This window comes from Ambystoma mexicanum, chromosome 4q (genome assembly GCF_040938575.1).
Source record: "Ambystoma mexicanum isolate Mex_15411 chromosome 4q, UKY_AmexF1_1, whole genome shotgun sequence".
In the NCBI taxonomy this organism is placed as follows: Eukaryota; Metazoa; Chordata; class Amphibia; order Caudata; family Ambystomatidae; genus Ambystoma; species Ambystoma mexicanum.
The window spans coordinates 93,693,141-93,714,304 of record NC_090928.1 but is presented as its reverse complement, the minus strand read 5'-3'; the positions used below and the strand labels follow the sequence as shown (position 1 = coordinate 93,714,304).

The 21,164-nt window shown below is 42.9% G+C and overlaps 1 protein-coding gene across 1 annotated transcript in view; it reads left to right on the top strand.

The window, feature by feature from the left end:
* The window catches only part of SLC24A3 (solute carrier family 24 member 3), a 1,254,778-nt gene that overhangs the window by 784,995 nt on the left and 448,619 nt on the right, over window positions 1-21,164 (top strand). Inside the window, exon 6 of the mRNA XM_069607530.1 lies at window positions 20,877-20,980. Within this exon, the coding sequence (XP_069463631.1) occupies window positions 20,877-20,980 (104 nt within the window). The remainder of the gene's footprint in view (window positions 1-20,876; window positions 20,981-21,164) is intronic.

Below are 21,164 nucleotides of genomic sequence, written 5' to 3'. Positions count from 1 at the left end.
CGTGGAATGTCTGCCATCTATGTAATAACAGGGACCGACCCTGCTTAGTTTCAAAGCGAGGAAGGATCCTGCCCCCTTAGGCCATGTTTCTCTAAGTGTTCTTCTAAGGGGGCCCCCATATGTTAGACAACATGGCCTTAGTGGGTTGACCCCCTCCTCACTTTGAAGCTAAGCAGGGTTCGTACAGTTACTGCATGGATGAAAAACCCACTGTTGCTGTAAAAATACCTATTTTAAATTTTTTGTCATTGAGTGGTAGACTACAAATACCAGAATAGAATTGAGCAAAAGACAAACAATTGTCTCTGAGTGCAAAACCTTCAAGGACTGTGAGTAGCATGGTTTAAAAAAAGCAAATAATTCAGAGGCCAATTTGGTCGCCCATTCATGCAATAACCGGCAATGACCCTGCTTAGCTTCAAAGTGGGTCTGACCCTGTTTAGTATCAAAGCAAGAAAAGGGCCAGCCCATTCCTCTAAGTGGTCTTGTTAAGTTGGCTCATTTATCAGTCATCAGTGCTTGATGAGGCTGGCCCCGTCCTCACTTTGAAACAAAGCAGAGTCATTCCTGGTCAGTGTATAAATGGGAGACCTGGATGGCAATTGAGTCACTAGCCATGGGCAGTGATTTTTCACCCCCGACATCACTATAGTCCTCTGGAACCTTGGATATAGCAGCGAATATTGGCATAACATCCTTATCGGCCAAACAGCCGGAATACAAAATGCTTCCCTTACATTACCAAGCACCCCCCTCATCTGTTCCAGCTCCCCCCACTCACCAGATGTCCTCTTCACCTCCCCTGCCCTCTCCCTTTCACCCCAGAGAACACGTTGCTTCCTTGACACAGTTTGCTTTCAGATGTCGGCTGGAGATTAGAATTTTTAAGAAACCTTGAAAGCACTGGATACCACACATCAAGAAAAACGAATATGAACATTCAGTAGAAATACATATATATGTATCCTATTTTTATGTGGATAGAGAAATCTAATAAAAACCTTTTTTCATCTATGAAGCAGTTTTAAAGGAATTTAAGTACCTCACAAGAGGGCGAACCCTCAATTTAAAATAAAATATTTGATAAAAATACCCCCTACAGAATCGACCAACCACGGTCATTTCTGAAAACCATGATTCTGCAATGCACCATGGTAGATATAACTATATTTTTGGGGAAGGGGGCACCCCCTTTTCATCAAATTTTAAAATAACCCCAGCACGGAATAACCCCAAACCACGCATTGTGTGCGAGTCAACGCTTCGTCCCTAAGTTGTTTCGGACCTGACCCAAGCCTGTTCAGCAATTTGGGCTGTGCGCTTTGACAAAAATGTACCTTTTTTGTGTATGGGAAAATGAATGGGAAATAGGCCACACTTTTGGATTGTTCTTTTTTTACGATAAATAACTATTGGATTTTTTAACAAATCTTTGCAAAACTTTGCAGTCTGGGGGGGCCCACAGACTTTTAATAACTTTTGAAAGTTAGGCCAAATCCGTTACTCGAATAAAAAGTTATTAACAATAGAATTTTGAGGGGTTCCTATGAGTCTCTGACTCACCTTAACTATCGCCGCCCTATTATATATACATATATAAATTATAGGGCGGCAATCGCCATTAAGGTCGGTCAGGGGCATTTTGTGAGGTTCCCTAGCTTATCACAACACATGGGCTAGACTGAAATTGAGGTCATATACTGAAACCAAAAGCAGGGCTTAGTGTTGCATTAGGGGCACAATTTAGCTATCGTATTTGTATTGCATTGGTGGTTCATTGTAATTACTCAGAATAGACTTACGAGGTCACCTGAAAAATGATATATTTATAACATGGGGAAAGGCATGATTGTGCTTACAGGGGGCTTAACAGGGTTTCCTTCAGGTCCGCCCAACGCCCATCTTTTCCCCCTTCTTCCAGCCCTGGGCTTTCTTCCTGTGGGCTCAAGTGGGCTCCAGTGTGCTTCAGTTTATCCAGGGGCCTCATCCGGGAATCCAGCTCAAGGAGCGCTGGTAAGGTAAATTGTTAGCGTCTAAAGTAAAAGAGAAATAGACCGAATAATTATCAAGTACACCCATCTCCTTCATTTCAATTCTTTTTGGAGTTCATCTGAAATAAAAATCTGGATTAAGCAACATAACTATACAGTGTCTCCATTATACCTGCACCATTCATGCACTTTTTAGAACAACATGTGGATTAAACATAAAATAACAATAACATTTCCTTTTATAACTGTCTGGAAATAAACATATGGGTTAAATATACTAACCTACAACAATAGCATTTTTGTTCATAACATTCAGCGGGGCAACGAGAATGTAACCTCTATTTGGAACTGCTATCAATCTGCTACTACTTCCATTCTTTGTTTTATCTCCTATTCACATACCGTGCACTCATATTTCCACACTCTTATACTCACCCGTTTCACCCCCCTTATCCCACTCTAATTATAATATTTATATTCACACCTACTTACCTGCCAGGGCAAATCCCCCCAGAGCAAATGCCATCTACTTTTCTACTTCTACTCCAAGGTAACAAATACACTTTTTCCCCCTATTGGTTTCTTCAACTTGTTGCTGCCTTTTCACCCGGTCCTTTCAGTGAAATGGCTTGATTTGGTTAACATGCACAAATTGTTCCACAGCCAAATCACCTTCTTTTATCATTATTCTGTATACCACAGGTGATATTGTGTACACAATTTTGTATGGACGGCATCAGGATGTGAGAAATATTGCATTTTTATGTTTACAAGTCCCAAAATCAAATTTAAAGACCTAATCCCCTACTTCATTCTCCCTCACAGATGTCTTCTTATCAAAGTATGATTTTGCACTGTCAGCTGCTTTTTCCCGATTCCGCTGTGTGAACACAAATGCATGCTACAAGTGCTTTCTCAGTTCTTCCACATATTCATGAATTGTGGCTGCATTTACCAGAATATGTTAATTGATCCGGTATACCAAATGTTTTGGCATAAACATCTTCCTGCCTGTTAGAATCTCACGTGGACTGATGTTTGTAGATCTGGATGGTGTTGACCTAATAGCCATCAGCCCCAGAGGGAGTTGCGAATGCCAGCTGGGTCTTGCTTCAGCTACAAACCTCTTTAAAATATCAATGATTTATCTGTTGCAACGTTCTACACCTCCAGAAGAAGAGGGCCAATATGAAATGTGCAGCTTCCATACTACACCCATGGTTTTCCACATCTCTGTAATCACTGCACTGGTGAAATTACTTCCATAGTCTATCCTTTGGGGCAAACCAAACCTAGAGAAAATATGGTTGACTAACAATGTGGCGGCTGTCTGCGCACTGCAATCAGGTGCCAGAATTCATTCCAGCCACTTGAACATTAAACAAGTTACCGTTAACATATATCTGTTTCCTCATGCTGCTCTTTGCACGAAACATGTAAATCGGACCAAGGAAGTGTCAGACCTTTTTTCATTAATGGGGCTCTGTGTGTTGGGGAAGTAGGTTGAAACTGTGCACATACCAAACACCCTCTTGTATATAATTCTACATCTTGGGACATGTCTGGCCAATAAGCATATTCTTTTAGGATTTCCAATGTTTTCTGGAAACCTCTGTGGCCCGCAGTTATGGCATTGTGGGCATGATGAAGCATCAGTCCCTGAAATGACAATGGTAGCACCCTTTGAATTTGTCATGACACAGATTCCCGAATCATCTGTCCATCCTGTAATCAAATTCTCTTTTGTTCTTTAGCAACACTCATAGTTCTTCTTTCCTTTGCAGTCCTCCTCAGTCAGAGGATTTATTTTGCACTCAGAAAATGGTTATATAATAGGCCTAAAATGGGTTCTTCATTTTGCACCTTGACCAAGTCCTGATCAGGGGTATCAAATCTTCACTGTGCCACCGCCTGATCAAGTATTCTCTGAGTTTTGTAGCATGTTATTGCATCCACATGGATTTCAACAAGTAGGTGCTCAATAGGAAACAACTCCCCCACCACTGCCCCAATTTTGGCCAACTAATATGCCTTGTCATTCCCTTCCTTGTTTGTTTGTTTGTTTTTTTTGTAATGCGCGCCAGACCCAAGGGTATCCGGGCGCAGTGAGGAGAATATGCAAAGCTTACAATGCTATATAAAATTACAGTGTTACATAAAATTACCATGTTACAAAATATATAGTGGTAGAGGGATAAATATGTACAGTCTTAACATGAGGTAGATCAGATCAAGAGATTGAGGAATTGCTATACAGTGAGGCAGTCAGTTATATACAGTGTTAGCATGAATATTTACACATATCTTAGTAATGCATATATACCTTCAGATGAAGTAACGTGATACAAGTATCTAGCAGTACATTACATATTTTTGTCATTGAGGTGTTTAATAAGATTCGATCTGAAGTGTGAAAAAGATGGTTGGTCTGATCTCAGATTGTGTGGCAGGGCATTCCACCATTTAGCAGCTAGTATGGGAAAACTGGTACCACCAATTTTAGCGAGTTTAAATCTAGGGGTTACCAAGCAGTTGGAATTGGGGGTTCTTGTAGGCCTGCTAGAGCTTTTTCTTTTATCCATCAGGTAACTGGGAGCAGCATTATTAAGGGCTTTGTACTTCAGGGAGATCATTTTCAGATGGATTTTATTGTCGGTGGAGAGCCATTTGTATTGGTGTCTGAAAGAGGAAATATGTTCCCTTTTGTTTGTGCCTAAAGCAGCTCTTAAAGCATTATTTTGTAGGATTTGTAACCTTTTGGTGATAGTTTTGTTTGCACCACTATAAAGGGCATTACAGTAATCAAGTCGGGATACTATTAGGGCTCTCGCTAGGATCATGCAGGTATCGTTAGATAAGAGGGGTTTACCTGCTCTTATTAATTTGCAGGTATATGCTGTGGTGGAAGCTAAGGAGTTAACTTGTTTGGTGAAGGACATAGTAGAATCACGATAGAAACCTAGTGTTTTCACTTCTCTCGAGACCTTGATGCTATTGCCATCTATGTTGAACATAGAGTAGTCCTTACCTAACTTGTTGATGTTGGCCTGCGTACCCAAGATAATCAATTCGGTCTTATCATCGTTCAGGCAGAGGTCGTGGGAGGCCATCCATGCCTGAATAATGAGGTACACCCTATTCATCAATTCCCTATCCTTGCTGTGATCCCCAGAAAGTGGGAGGAGAATCTCTGTATCATCTGCATAATTAGTGTAGGTGATACCTAGAAGGTCCAGATCATCAAAGAGGGGTTTAGTGAATATGTTGTATAAAGTCGGTGAAACACAAGAGCCTTGAGGGACTCCACAAGTAATAGGTGTAGGGTCGGCTGCTTCAGAAGGGGAGAAGACTCTCATTGTTCTCTCGCTCAAGAATGATTCAATCCATTTGGTGGCATGGGTAGAGAAGTGTGCAGCAGTGTCTAAGTGTTTGCAGAGGACCTTGTGGTCGACTAGATCGAAAGCGGCTGAGAGATCAAGTAGAAGGAGGAGTGCTGTCTTGCCTTGATCTCTCAGTTCATCTATTTGGGTTTTTAAATCAATGAGGGCAGTTTCAGTTCCGTGGAGTGGACGGAAACCAGATTGTCTAGCACCCAATAGATTATGTAATTTAAGGTGTCTTTGAATTTGTGTGTAGGCAACCTTGTCTAGTATTTTCAGTAAGAAAGGTACCGTAGTAATAGGCCGGTAGTTGGTGGGGATGAAGGGGTCTAGAGTCTGCTTCTTGAGAAGCGGTAGCACCAAAGATTGTTTTAGATTAGCCGGGATGTTACCTGCGGCAAAGGAGGCGTTTATCAATTTAGAAATGAACGGTGAAAGGTCTCTGGCAGCGTCTTTTATTAGTTGCGCTGGGCAGATGTCACCTTTGAATTTTGAAGGTTTGAAGGAGAGAATAATTTTCTCTACCTCTAAGGTAGTAGTTTTAGTGAAGGAAAATGTATTGGTAGGGTCGTTAGTGGTGTCGTTGGGAAGCAGCTTATCATGGAGGTTTAAGGATTTTTTTTTGTTGGATTTTGTTTTGCAATGTGGTAATTTTGTTTCTGTACACCAAGTCTGGTCCTTATTACAGGTGTCTGGTGTAGCAATGGGAGACTCAAGTTCTTTCGAAATGGAGAAGAGTTCCTTCATACTTGAGTTAGAGTTTGCAATGCGATTATTATAAGAATTACGCTTTGCTAGGCAGATTTCATTTTTATAGTGCAAAGAGATGTTGGTTAAATTAATTTTGTTCTCCTTGGTTGGATAAAGTTTCCAGTCTGATTCGCATTTTCTTTTGGTCAGGCGCAGGGCTTCAAGTTCTGGCGTGAACCATTTGTTTAGGTGTGCCTTAGGTTTACTTGTTCGCATTTTGAGTGGGGCGATTTTGTCCATAGTGGTACGCATGATGTTATTGTATTTGTTGACCAATACACTAGGGTCAAGGTTGTCTGGCAATGCATTTAAAGTTGGAAGGATCAGGGGAATAATATTACCCACTGTAATATTCCTTTTGTTTCTTGTGGGGCACAGTGGAGCCGGCTGTGGGGCTGGAATGAGTGGTTTAGTGGTGAGAAGGTTAAAGGACACCAGGGAGTGGTCGGTCCAGGATAAGGGTGTAGTAGATGAGACTATGGCTGAGCAGTTGGAATCAGCGATCCAGTCAAGTGTTCTGCCCTTCACATGGGTAGGGGTGTTGACTTTTTGGGTTAGTCCTAAGGTGGTGAGGGTATTGGCAATAGTTGATGCTTGAGCATCTGCTTAGTTATTGAAACCAAGGTTAAAGTCCCCTAGTACCAGCAATTGTGAAGTAGTTTTGGTGTTGTTAGACAGAAGGCTGTGCAAGTCCTCCTCAAAGGTTCCAAGTGGACCCGGTGGTCTGCAAATTAGATGATTGGATAGAGTTTGGGTATTGTTTATCGGGATTTTTGCAGTGAGAGTTTCACAAGATTGCATGGTTGTGGCAGAAGCTAGGCGTAGTGATAGGTTTATTTTGGATATAATGGCGATCCCACCTCCACGGGAGCCTTCTTGGTCCTGCCTAGATATGGTATAGCCATCAGGAACGGCCAGCATGAGTGAGGGGCCTGCCGCATTATGTAACCAGGTCTCAGTTATAGCAATAAAATCTAGATTGGCTTCCATAATTAGGTCCGCTAGGTCGATAGCATGTGCCACTAGGGATCTTACATTAAGGAGAGCTCCCTTTAAGGAGTGTTCTTCAGGGTCCATTTTAGTTGGGGCAGGATTTGAAGAATTAGTATTTGTCTTAGGTTTACAGGTTTTAATATTTATGTTCACTGGTAAGGAATGAGGGGGATTGGGACCATTGTATATCCCAGTATGTTGGCCTTTCAGCGTGCGCTTTATAGTGGGAAGGGATCTTCGTGGTGAATCGTAAAGTTTGTTGAGTCTGGCCCGTAATTTGAGTTTTCTCTCGTGAGTTGGAGTGGGCTGCGAGGAGAAGGCTAATTGGCCTGGTAAGGCCTGGTACAAGGCGCTAGTATGGTCGGAGTAGTTGAATGCATTAGGAGTGGTAGATGTGAGAGGAGGCGCAAGAATTGACTTACTTTGGTGGACTTCAGTAGGGCACTTCTGAGTGCTGAGGGCATGGAGCACGGCCATGGTCAATATAGTGTATATTTTAAGTAGGCATGACATAGTGTAAAGCTGTCACTAGTGACTAATAATGCCACTTGGTGCGAACAGACTAAAGGTTTCGGGCAGTCTGGGTTGTTAAATGTCAGATACTTATATGACTAAGGTATGACCAGTCATGGTGGGTACAATGGCTAGGAACATTTATCAAGTGTGGCAGAATCTGTGCAATCGGGATGCCATTCACTAGTGGGGCACAGATTTATAAATTGTGAACAGGCACGTTAAAGGTGCTAGGTGCGATTGATCAAATGTTACAAAATCTAGTCAATCTAAATGCCATTTACTGATGAGGGCACACATCTGCAAGACACAACAGGCCGACTGGAATGCTAAGGAACATTTTAGGTGAGACTAGGTGCAGAACATAAACGAACATTTACCAGTTAACTAAAACAATCTAGGTGCCATTTACCAATTAACTAAAGCAATCTGGACGCCATTTACCAATTAAACTAAGCAATCTAGGTGCCATTTACTGATAGGGCACAGATGTGCAAGGCACAGACAGGCAAGTTGACATACTAAAGAACATTTTAGCAAGTGTGGCAGAGACTAGTCAATGTAGGTGCCATATACCAGTATGTGCTCATGACTATATAGCACGATCAATCACGTTGCAATGCACGTGGACTAGCTGAGCGATCAGACCATATGAGACAGCTGGTGCATAAATCACATTAGCATTGAGTGTTAGACAATTGTCGCGGAAGCGGAGCACATAACATGGGTCAAAATGAACAAGAGAGGAATCAGCGTGAGCACAAGATTAAGCAGGCAACGTGGAAGTCGGCAGAGCACGATGCAACGTGTACCATAGGCGGGTATGCTGGTGCGGTGCAACAGGATGTGATGGGCAAATAACAGACTGGGTATCAAAGCAAGTTACAGTTGCAGACAGATAAGTCTAGCAATCAGCGGTATACCACTTGTGTATATATATGTTAAGACATTAGGATGGTCGTGGGAGTTAAATAATGTCAGATGTGAAGCGGGGCACGGGTCGGCAGCAAGTCTATCACGGCACCTCCCAGGTAGGAATTACAGTACCTTAAGTTCCAGCGTGGTAGAGCGACGGGCAGGGGTCCTGGCAAGTGGCAAGTGAGCAGGCAATGACAGGCTGAGACAGGGGATCTGCCTTTGTGCACGCCTTCGTGCTGGAGCCGGCTTGCGCCTGCCGGCAGCTGATTGGGTCAGATGTAGGGTGTAGCAGCCAATGGGAAGCCCCGACCAGTTTAGGTGGACTCTGGCAGGGTAAACAAAGCCAGGAGACGCCGGGCGGCCGTCTTGGAATGGCGGGCTCCGAATGTAGATGAGTAGGTCACGGAGGGGTTTCAAGGCGACGTAGTCGAACAAATCGGCTTCGAATCAAGCTAAGGTTGCATCCAGTGGTTTGCTGGCACAGCACAAGCGGCCATGCATATAAATGCAATATTTGCGAATTTCGTTCATGTGGAGGAGCGAGCCAGAAGGGCCTACCTTCACATGGGGGAAAGCTCAGGGGTTTGCCCTGGCGGTTTTTTAGATGGCCTCGTATTTTCCTCCAGTCAATGATCATGTAATTTTCAGAAACAAGTTTATCTATGGCTTGGATTATGTTGCCATGTTTGAGTGGTTTCTTGTTATAAGTGACCATTCCTCTCAATTTCCACCCGGATAAATATTCCACAAAACTATTTTGGGCATAATCAGAATTGGTGACTAAAATTAATTCTTTAAATTTATTTTCTACCACTGTGGATATTGCTGTATAAATGGCACCCAGTTCTGCAACTTGGGGCCCAAACTCAGTCTCACTCTTGGAATACCATTCCACTTGATCCACACATTTCCAATACCTTCCCAAATTCTTTTTCAGAATCACCACCCACGTGGTATGCACATCCATCCACGTACACAATTGGGAGATCCCTGCATGTTTCTTCATTGAATGCCTTGTGTGTTCAAATTCGGGTAAATGTGTTTATAGTCCTGTGGCATCAAAGGCATAGGCAGCTGCACAATCATGTAAATCTGCCAGCCCCTGGGGAACTGGGCTCTTTTTATTCTGTCCATATCCCACTTCCACTGGGAATCCCTGCAACGTCAATGTTCATTATGTTATTCTTGACTGGGCCAAATTCCCTGATTTGATCCTTTTACGTTGTAAAAATTGTGGAGGCTGATGACTAATTTCAACAATCAGCCGCTACCCTTGAATAATGGGGCGGAAATGTTGTAATGACCAGACAGTGGTCAAAAGTGCTTTTTCACATTTGCAAAATCTTGTTTCTACCTGTGATAATGCCTTGCTAGCATATGCAATGGATTTGTTATTTGCATCAGGTTTTTGGTACAGGATCGCGGACATGCATGGATCTGTGAACCCTATCTCTATAAAGAAATCGTGATTCATTATCGGATGAGCTAAAGATGGGGCTTTCATCAAACAGTCTTTCAGTTTAGCCACTGCTTCACTTTGTCCCTTTTCCCATTTCCACGGAACTCTTTGCTTTAATAATTTTGTCAAAGGTTGTGTGATTTCTGCATAATTTTCAATTAATTTTCGGTTGTAGCTTGTCATTCCTAACAAACTCTTCAGGCCTTTCAAGTTTAACACATGCTCTGTTACTTCATGCCCTACAAGGTTTACCTTTCTTCTACACCAGGGCACTCTCTGTAAAGATACTTTTGCTCCAGCCTTTTGCAACTGAACGAGCACGTCTAATTTCATTGAAGTTACATTTTAAGTCTTCATTCTTGATCACATAGATCACAGTTCCTCTGTCTGCTGGATCTGGGAGCACTTTACTTTTGAATATCGCAATCTCACTTCCACTATTGATACAGCCAAAGGGGGTCCAACACCCAAGCATATTGTAATTGGTTAAAGGGGAAGGCAAATAGATTGTGTATATCTTCATCTAGTGGCACACACCAGTAGCCTGACATAAGATCCAGAGTGATACATATCTTTGTCTCTTGAACTTGTGAAAGGCATTGATCAATAAATGCAAGTGGCCACCTTTTTAGTTCTCATAAGTCTGCACTCAAGCACCACTGGCCATTGGGCTTTAGCACACCTAATATGGGAGTATTTGAAGTACTGTGGATAGGCCTTATGATGCCTCTGGATTCTAAATATTTAATTATTTCTGCTAGGGACTCCAGACACGCCAAGTGTAACCTATATTGTTGCACAAATACTGGCTCTCTACCATACCCTTCTGGTAGTGTGTCAACAAGCAAATCTGCAAGCCCGCAATCATAGGCATCTTTAGCAAATACATTGATGAACTCCATAAACATTTTTGTTAATTGGTCTTTTTGCTCTCCATTTGTGCAAGCATCTGCTGCTTGAATTTGCTCCTCTACCATTTTAGAGAATTCTGAGAAGTCCTCCAAAGGAGGGATTTCTGTACTTTCCTCTAGCAGTGTGGCAGTGTCTCTTTGGAGAGTTGCCACCCTGAAGTATCTTGGTACATTAGTCTCAAATCTGAACTTGCAGCATTTCACCTTGCTGTTCCTCTCTTTCAGATGAATCTGTTTTGAATAGGATGTAATTATCCTGATTATAGCATATTACATATTTTGGTTCGTAGGGGTAAATAGGCTATGTCCTGAAAATCCCCTTTGGCTTAGAATCCAATGACTCGGGCAATTCACCCTGTGAAGTTACATCGTTTTCAGGGATGTTCCCGATCACTGTGTTATTTAAATCATTAGTGTAGTGGGATTCCTGTATTGCCATCCCTAATGCTGTATTTTCTTCCAAATGAATGTTCTGGCATTTTTTGTTATTCACCAGTATTCAAATGGGGCCCTCCCCAATTTCTACTAAATGTGTATATTCATATTCTAGCCTTTGCTGTCTCATGCACTCATTGAGGCACAAAAATGCATCAGGCCCTTTCATCTGTTGTCCCTTCCTGTACTTCAATGCTATTGCAAATTGTCTGGTGAAAGCAGGAATAATTACATCATTCTTTACCTGAAGCTCAACTGTGTATGGCATCGTTTGGGCATAATGATAAGCTTGTCTTTTGTTCTCAAATTCAGGCGCCGCTCCACCCAGCCTAGACCAACGTTTTGATTCAAGTAATCTAAAACCATACACATTTTGTGCATGATGTAATTTCCCAAATAAAATGTACTTTTGCTTCCACTGACAACCCAAACATTGTGATGAATGCATTTGGAACAAACTGTGATTCTTAACATGCACCTTCCCACAATGGTCTGCCCCAATTCAGGGTTGTCTAGACCAGAACTGTGTTGATTTCTTATTTTAAATCTATCTGTCAAGCATATGTTTAAACATATTTTCATTAATGAAGCTCTTTTTCAGCTCTAGGGCCAGCACTGCCTCAATTATTTCTGGATGCCTATTCACATGCACCAGGACCCATGCATGCCTTTCTTCCATATGTATCTCTGCAACTGTTGAAATATATTTTTTCTGATCTGACTCGGCAGCAACATTTGGTTTGCAATTTTCCTCATTTAGATAAAAACACAATGTGTTTTCATCTATTTATGTTTGCCAATTTTTTCTTGGGGTCCAGAAACATCTCTACAGATTGTTTTTCCTTTCCTTCTTGCATTTCATGCTGGCACATGAGGATGACAGTGGCACTAGGCATACAGCCATTTTGAAGATACACTTCCACCTCACTTTCTGATCTAGCAATGGTGTGACATTATTTTGCACTGTTACTCTGGCTCATTACTGTTTTAGGTTTCAGATTTTTTTCTCCCAAAGACCACACTACCCCATTTACCCCATTAATAAAAGGTGACAGCCTCCTGAGGCAATTTGTTCCTATAAGGAATTATATCTCATCAATGTGTGTGACTACCACTTCCTATCTCATTATATGTCTCCCTATCTTGATGTCAACTTCAGTGACACCCTCCACTGGTATCTCTTCCCCATTGAAATTGTGCACAGAGCCCTCACTTTGCCTCAATAACAGTATGTCCTGTGCAGATTTTCCCTCATGTATACTTTGCATTAATTTCTTTGTCAATCATTGCAAAAGTGTCACACCTCTCTTCAATAGTAATAGGGGCATAAAATATATCTTTGCATTCTTCAAGTACACACAGGAAATGTGAATTGTTACTAATTTCATGGCTTACTTTCCCGTTGTTTTACCTGAATTGCTGTGACTCCGGAGGTAGGGAGCGTGGGGTGACCAGCCATTGACCATGGTCAGCCTGTGGTGGGGACTGACTATATTGGCGAGGTGCATATTTCATATTCTGTCTTTCATGTCTTTCATGTGGCTGGAATTGTTCCCTCTTTTGGCTTCTGTTTTCAATGAACCTATCTGCATATTTTGGTATCATTTGATTACCATATACCATTGCGGCAGGGCCAAACCTACTCTGGGCCCCCAATCCTTGAAATGGCCCATTATACATCTGAGTCTTTGTGCTTTTTAGCCCTGGCATATCGTAGCGGAATCCCGCCTTGGGAGGGTTACCAAGATACAGAGGACTAATGTATGTATTTTTGTCATTGGGATCTATGTATTGGAACACAGGGGTTTAGGGCAGTGCCCTTTGTAAGGCCTGCCCCTCTGGTTGTGTGGTGTGTCATTTTTATTTGAGTTTGAGCTGTCATTAAAGACATCTTTCCAAATAATTTAAGTTAAGGTGGCTTTAGCTGAATTCCAGGGGTTTTGTTGTGTTATGTTCTACCCTAAACAACCCTGCAACTAAAGATTTTTTCCTTGACTATATACTTCTCTTTGGGCCTAATTTGCAGACACGTTTTATAATGGAAAAAAAACCCATTGGAAAACACTATGTGATTCAGAGCCTTTGTCTCTAAATCACTACTGAACAAAACTCACCCATGAGCCAATCGTTTTTATCCCCCCAACATAGTACTAAAGCACTACCTATTGGCCAACAGTAATTGTGGAATTAAATGTCCACCTGCCCAATATACTTTCTATCCTCACTAAGTAAGCAGCAACACTAATGGTGGTTAAATCATCACCCACAAACAATAATTATATACCAGTGCTAGATGATGCTAAAGCACAATTTACAATCCAAAATTAAATCCAAATGGAAAGCACCACCTTTGAGATAAAACTATGTTTCCTAAGGACACCTGAAGGCTTTTTCAATCTCTACAATGTTATCCCTCTGTTTAGACATTTTTTACCATTCTTTGTGCCTCACTAGGTGGCAATAAAAGACCACCCATGAGCCAATACAAAATAAATAAATAACGCTAGGTGCATAGCTGTGGAATGTAGACAGGCGTCATCCACAGCCTGGTGAATTGATGATGAGAATGACTACTGCTGGCTAATGGCTTGGATACGTGCATGACAGAGTTGTGTTGTAACTTTGTTTTTAAATGTTTTCATTACCCCTGTTAAACTGGGCATATTGTGGGTGTCAGTATTTGTTTCTGTGAGCCCCCTTCACAATTCATGCTGCAAGGCCTCTTTGACATATGGGGAGTCATTTGCCCCTGTGTGTATACAGTTTCAGCGTTCAGCTCATGTGCCCATATTTTCCATTGCTCGTTGTGACAGACCAGTGGCTGTTGAACGCATCAACTCTGGGACTATAGTTTAGGTCCCTACTAATGTTGCTTATGTGATCCAACTAGCTTCATTCAAGCGTGAACATAATTTGCAGCATGTGGTATTCATGTTGATTTTACAATGTAATGGGCTCATATCGAGGTTCCATTGCTCCCATTATACTTACCTCTTTATTTTGCTCATAGGTAAAAAGACATGTATCCAGAAAAGCTCTCAGGCCCCCATTGCGAGTTTGCCTATACTCCGCCAGTAATTCTGACGCGGTACTGGCAAACTGGCCCTACCTGCTCTGCTTCCCAATAGCCTGGTATTAGCGGGATATTACGGGCAGGGGAGACAGCAGTAAGTTCCCATCCCATGGAGTCCAGTAGGACTCCATGGGATGGGATTGACTGAATCACTGGCACCGGTATTATAAGTGCCAGTTATTCAGGTATTTCTTTGCCGGTAGAGTCCTGATCAACCGGCAGACAAGGCCTGCCGGGAGATCCGTGGCCCCCACCAGAAAACCTGTGTTTTGCCAGTCTGGAAAAAAAGCTGGTTCCGAAATTACCAGCCTTTTATTCCGGACTGGCCAAGTCACAATGAGGGCCTATGTGTTTTGCTGATCTGTGCAATTTTCGTCAGGTTTCCCCAGACAGAGTGGAAATGAGGGTGGGTGAGGTTGAATCTCCATGGATTCCACCCTCCACCCCCCTCCATTTTACACCTGATACAAGCAGGTGGACTCCATAGTGATCCATTGTGATAAGTGCAGCACACACATACATGAGTGCTAATTTCTCAGCATGGTAAAAGGAACAGGAACCCTGGGCTGCCTTTACCACACCCACTGGAAAGTTACCAAAATACGCTCGGGTTGACACAGTCGCTGAGGTCGTCCTTTCTTATGGGTTTAAGTATCACTCAAATTGAGCACCCTGGTTTCTTTTGAAGATATTTTCTTCTTGCTTTGTGAAACTCCCAGGGTATAGTCAGTGTAGACCTCAGTTGGCAATTTCTCCTTCCTAATGTCTGTCCCAGTGCATGCTATCTTGACAACCCAGGTAACAGAATGTTATGCCATGTTATATCAAGTGTGGTTTGGATGCAATGCTGTAAGCATTGCCACAGTTCATCCACCTCTATCGTGATTTTAAGTAGGAACATCACCCAATGTTCTTGCGGCTCTAGCACACTCTGCCAGTACAGTGCACATGATGTGTAGTTGTTTAGGAGCCTCTGTTTGTGCATTGCTCTACTGTGCCACTGCCCAGCTCTAATGCACTGAAACAACTGATAGTGGTCCCTTAGTCTTGGCTGAGTGTGTCAGTGGCAGAGTTCACCACAACAAGGCACATATGCAGCTTTGTGCACCTGTACACTTCACTGTAGAAACTGATGAACTATTATCAAAATTGCAATTATTTCTTTTTCTTTTTTACATTTCTGGGGGTGATAAAGATGATGTGTCCATCTTTGAGACCCTCTAGCATTTTGGTCAAACGTGTCATGCCCTATCCTGAGTCCAATGTGGCACAGGAAGGACTTGGCACAGAATGTGAAGCATTTTGAGAAAAAAAAAAAAACTTTTATGTAAAAGTTTCAGTTTAGTTTATTAGAATGTTGTCAGGTTTTTATAAAACTGTTCAATCATACACATATACACATTAACAAATACATGTATGCAAATGACAATCATTTGAACAAAAAGATTATACACCGAACGGCCCAATTTCCATTGGTAATCAACATCTACTTTGGCATTAGTAACCCGTTCCACAGGCTATACCGGGGGGCAAGGGCCGGCAGCCCCAGTTAAATGCCAGAGCGAAGCAAGGGTGTTTAATGAGGACACCGGTACGTTACCCCTGGTATAGCCCGTGGAACGGTTACTAACACCATTCGCACCCCAGGTTGCCAATCCAGTAACTGATAGCAAGGTCTTTTCTATGAATGACCTGAACGCCTCACGGTGACCCGTTCATTCATAGAAAATACAGTTCCAAGATGGCCACCACTGAGAAGGAAGACGGGGCTCCTTACAAAGCCCCTCTTCCATTTCTGTGGCATCCAGCAAAGGGAGAAAGAGAGAAGCTGCAGCGGTGGCTGGTGCTGCCGCTGCAACGGTCAGGTAAGTAGGGCTGGGAAATGGGGATGGGGATCTAAAAAAAAGAAGGAAAGGGAGGTTGGGGAGAAGATGGCAGTGCAGGGTGTGGGAAGCATCCTGCGGGTTCCATGGAAGGTGGGCTGAGATTAGCGGTTGAAGCCTGATTGCCTGCGCCCCCTGCCCAAGTGCTAATGGAACAGTTGAAACAATTCACAATAGAAAAAGTCTACCTCCCAATTTAACGTGTTACTGCATATGATTATTAAATAAGGTTCCCTTTAATACAACACCCATATTACAAAGGAAAACAATTACTTTTTTGCAAATTTAAAGTCATGGATCATATACAATTCACTTGCCCTTTAACATTGTACTTAAAAAAGAGGCTTCCGTCTATTCACATTGCAACCTATCTCTTTCCCTCTCTACCAGCTGTTATTGGCAGTGTAAGGATACACAATGCCACCATTCTCATGTCAGTAACGGATGTAAGAATTTTCGAAATGTGCATGCCGCTGTGGCGGTGTGACTGACATGATGAGCTTCAGCTGTTTTGTAGGAAGAATAAAAAACAGACAAAAATAGACAAAGAAAATGTTTTGACATGTGTGCACTGCTGCTCTCACCCAATACTAATTTCCAACAAATGAAGAAAGCATTCAACTAAATCAGCCAGGATTTTGACTTGATTTGCTTTGACACACATGCTTTGTGACCGCGACACGCCTGGGATAGATTTACTCAACTAAATTACAATACATGTCACATCAGGCAGTAGTGAATTCATTTTATTCCAGTTCGTAAAGTCAAAGCACCATTTCTGAAATCGTAAAGAAAGCAAGTGCCTGCAAGCACATTTTCAGGGAAGTGCGAGTGTGAACAGAGGTGCACATACAGAAAAGTGCAGACTGTGGCATTTTCAGGAAGGTATGCGTGTGAACAGAGATGCACATACAGGAAAGTGCAGAAAGTGGCATTTTCAGGGAAGCGTGAGTGTGAATAGAGATCCACATACAGGAAAGTGCAGAAAGTGGCATTTTCAGGGAAGCGTGAGTGTGAATAGAGATCCACATACAGGAAAGGGCAGACAGTGGCATTTTCAGGGAAGCATGAGTGTGAATAGAGATCTACATACAGGAAAGTGCAGACATGTGCATACAGTGGAATTTTCAGGGAGGTATGAGTGTGAACAGAGATGCACATACAGGAAAGTGCAGACAGCGGCATTTTCAGGGAAGTGTGAGGGTGAACAGAGATGAGCATACAGGAAAGTGGAATTTTCAGGGAGGTATGAGTGTGAACAGAGATGAGCATACAGGAAATGCAAAGAGTGGCATTTTCAGGGAAGTGTGAGTGTGAACAGAGATGCACATACAGGAAATGCAGAGAGTGGCATTTTCAGGGAAGTGCGAGTGTGAACAGAGATGAGCATACAGGAAATGCAGAGAGTGGCATTTTCAGGGAAGTGCGAGTGTGAACAGAGATGCACATACAGGAAATGCAGAGAGTGGCATTTTCAGGGAATTGTGAGTGTGAACAGAGATGCACATACAGGAAAGTGCAGAGAGTGGCATTTTCAGGGAAGTGTGAGTGTGAACAGAGATGCACATACAGGAAAGTGCAGAGAGTGGCATTTTCAGGGAAGTGTGAGTGTGAACAGAGATGCACATACAGGGAAGTGCAGACAGTGGCATTAAGCTGAGGACTGTTTCGCTTTTCCGTGGAATGACATGACCAAATAGGAGGAACTTACCGGTAAATCGTAAAATCGTAAGAGGTAAGAGCACATTCAATTACACGTCCAATCCACACATCATTAATACCCTTTAGAAAAATAAAAATTACAAAAATGTTTTTAAAAAAACAACAACTAAGAAAGTACTTTAAAATGTTGTTTCCATTTAAGAGCAGTAACAATACAGAAACTGACGACTTAAAGAGAAATCACTATCCAACTGCCCCAGGTCCCCTAAAAACCTAGTGGGGCTCGTTTTATAATAAGTGTAAATTACATGGAGGGAACCGCGGATATTGCTTTAAACTGCTGCAAAATGGATTACAAAAGTAAAGAGTAAGAACAGGTGAAATCACCTTTAAGTCTTTCTTTGGTGCTCTTTTGTGGGTGGGGTAATTTTGCAAGAAGGGCAACCTGCACGCAGGGGGCTACCAGCGCTAGCCTGTCTGCCTTGCTGGGTCGCCTGCGTGACATTTTCAACTTTTCCAAAAGAGGCAAAGATTAAAAGCTGGAAACAGATCCTTTACTCTCTGGTGTTTGACTTCAGATGGTAAAGAAAGGCTAATGCTGTCTGCAGATGGCATCTAGAATGGATTCCTATGAAATCAGCCTTCCTTTAGCCAGGGCTGAATGGATTCTCTTTATTGTGCGGCTGCATGATATATGATTTCAAGCAGGTGTAAGACATGTGCACTGCGAAGGCGAAGAGGAAAGCATGAGAGACGATTCCGTGCTGTGGCCCCGACCCTGCCGTCAAAGTGAACGACAATGTCCTACAACAGAAAAGCATGGTGGAAACGCTTGATGCCTTACTTTCACACCTTAGTGCACTGCTCCACTTGTTATACAATTTCCAGGGTGGAAAGGTATCATCTCTCTTCAGTTACAAGTCAATGAATATCATAGCATTCCAAATGAAGGAAATAGGTGCAGCTGAGCATTGCTGTCCAGGATCCGCTGTGATCCTCACATTCCGTCATCTCCATCAGGTTGGTCGATATAGGTCTTTGTTTAGCTCACCACATAACATCGGGTGTGCACCGCCAAGTAAACCATGAAACATGCAGAGGACGCTCTCCCCGTGACACCCTCTGGGCCTCATCATGAGCTGGGCCTTAGCCCTTAAACGCTGTGGTAACGCTATTACGGGCGCATTTAAAGGTTGGCCCAATCATGAGTTAAGTGGGAGTTTTGCTAGAGGTAAAACTGTCCCCGTACTGCTCGTTTTCAGCCATTTCCGTCAGTTTTTGGCACTGTTGCCAATGGACCCAATAGGGAATGGGAACTTACCGCTACTCGTGATACAGCACTAATAGAGCCGGACCGAGAAGCAGTAAGGCTCTTTTCGCTGGTGGTATCCCGGCATCATTACCATCGCGATACCGCCAGACTCCTGATGAGGCCCACTGAGTCATTGCATCAATGTCAGAAAAACACTGATGGCCGTCTAATAAGACATGTGAGGATTTTGGGATCTGTACGCTCATGGTTGCATTGTGTGGCTTCCATCTAAGATCTCCTGCTATTATATACTACGCACCCAAATCCCTCCCAGGTGGCTACCACATGCCTAGCAATTAGCACATCATCACAAATTGAGCCATGACTAAGCTCTCCGCCTCAGCTCTATCGCACTCTGCCGCATCTCCCTACAGATAACATTCTACCATGTCTCTCTGCTAAACCCATAGAAAGCAGTTGACACAAAGGTTTAAGGTACTTCCAACTTGCACCCATCAACACTGATTTCCCATCTGTCCCAGTAATTACCCCTTCCTTGTTCTTCCAGGGCCATGCGCTGGAAGAACAAGGCACTGGCAGGACCTACGAACGGTATATAGAAAAGTTGGTTGCAGACTGATCATGTTAGACTACCTATATTGGGCTAATATTTGTGAAATGTACAGTAAATTCTTTTTTCTCCAACTCTAGCTAGTCACACCTGATTTATTTGTGAATACAATGTCCATGTAAAATGTACCACCATTGCTACACGACAGGTAAAACTGGCACACCTTACATCTAAAACAGAGTTATTTGTGAATCAGTCCCATTGGCTACAATCACTCATTGGTTTATTACAAAAGTCAATCCAGTGGTATGGGCATACATTTCGAGCTGTGAGGTGCCATCTCTTACTATGCCAAAACCATGAGTTACCCCCGTTCTCCAGTGTGCAGCTCTGTATCCTTTGCAATCAATGAGTTCAGGCGCCAGATGTCTGAAGTTCCAGAATAGTCACCTGGGACTCAGTTCCAGGTGAAGCAAATCAGAAACAACGATGGTGATTGTGATTAGCTCTGTTGTCCGATCTGCCTCATTTTGGTGCATTTGTATGGTGGAGTTGGGGAGCGGGCCGACATAACGTTTCCACCTCCATTTCTGGCTTCACCATACAAATGCAGGTGCATTAACACCTGCATGAATTTTCATGCTGCCGTTAATGCAATAGGCAATAGTTTCCTAGCGGATGCCTCTGAAATGACCATCTTATAAAAGAGTGTGGATTCCTACCCATTGTAAATTCTGCCTGCAAACCGTATTTTTCAGGCAGCATTTACACTTTTCTGGTTACGTGGCGGAAAAGAGTGTAGGCGATTTTTCAGATGTTTTACCCCTAATCTTACCACTATGTGGTGCTAATGAGGCAATTGGCACAGAGGGGACTTTCTGCAGAGAAGTGCACCTGGAGGTCGTCCACTCAATGCAATTAACATGGGGATTGAACATGACCCCCTATTGACACTAGTACAGATCTTCATGCATGTTTATTAGAGAGTTTATACAAGGATCTAGATACCTTGTTTAATTTTGAAACAAATACATTGTTCAGTTGGGGTTATAGCCTTTAAACTAGGATCTTTTTCCTCCCTGTAGGAGTTTTTATTACGAAAGGAGACGTGGGGGTCGGAACCATCGTCGGCTCGGCTGTTTTCAACATACTATGTATCATTGGCGTCTGTGGACTCTTTGCAGGACAGGTAAGACCTCAATATGAATGCACAGTTAACAGACCTGCCCTTGCAGGAACGTGTGTCGCTGGTTGGCAACCGTGCCGTTCCTGTACCTGTGCAACAGTGCAGGGACCTAACGACAACGGGCCACCTGACAGAGCGATTTGCAGTGAAATTGACCTCCTAGCAGGAGTGGATGTGCAAGACACAC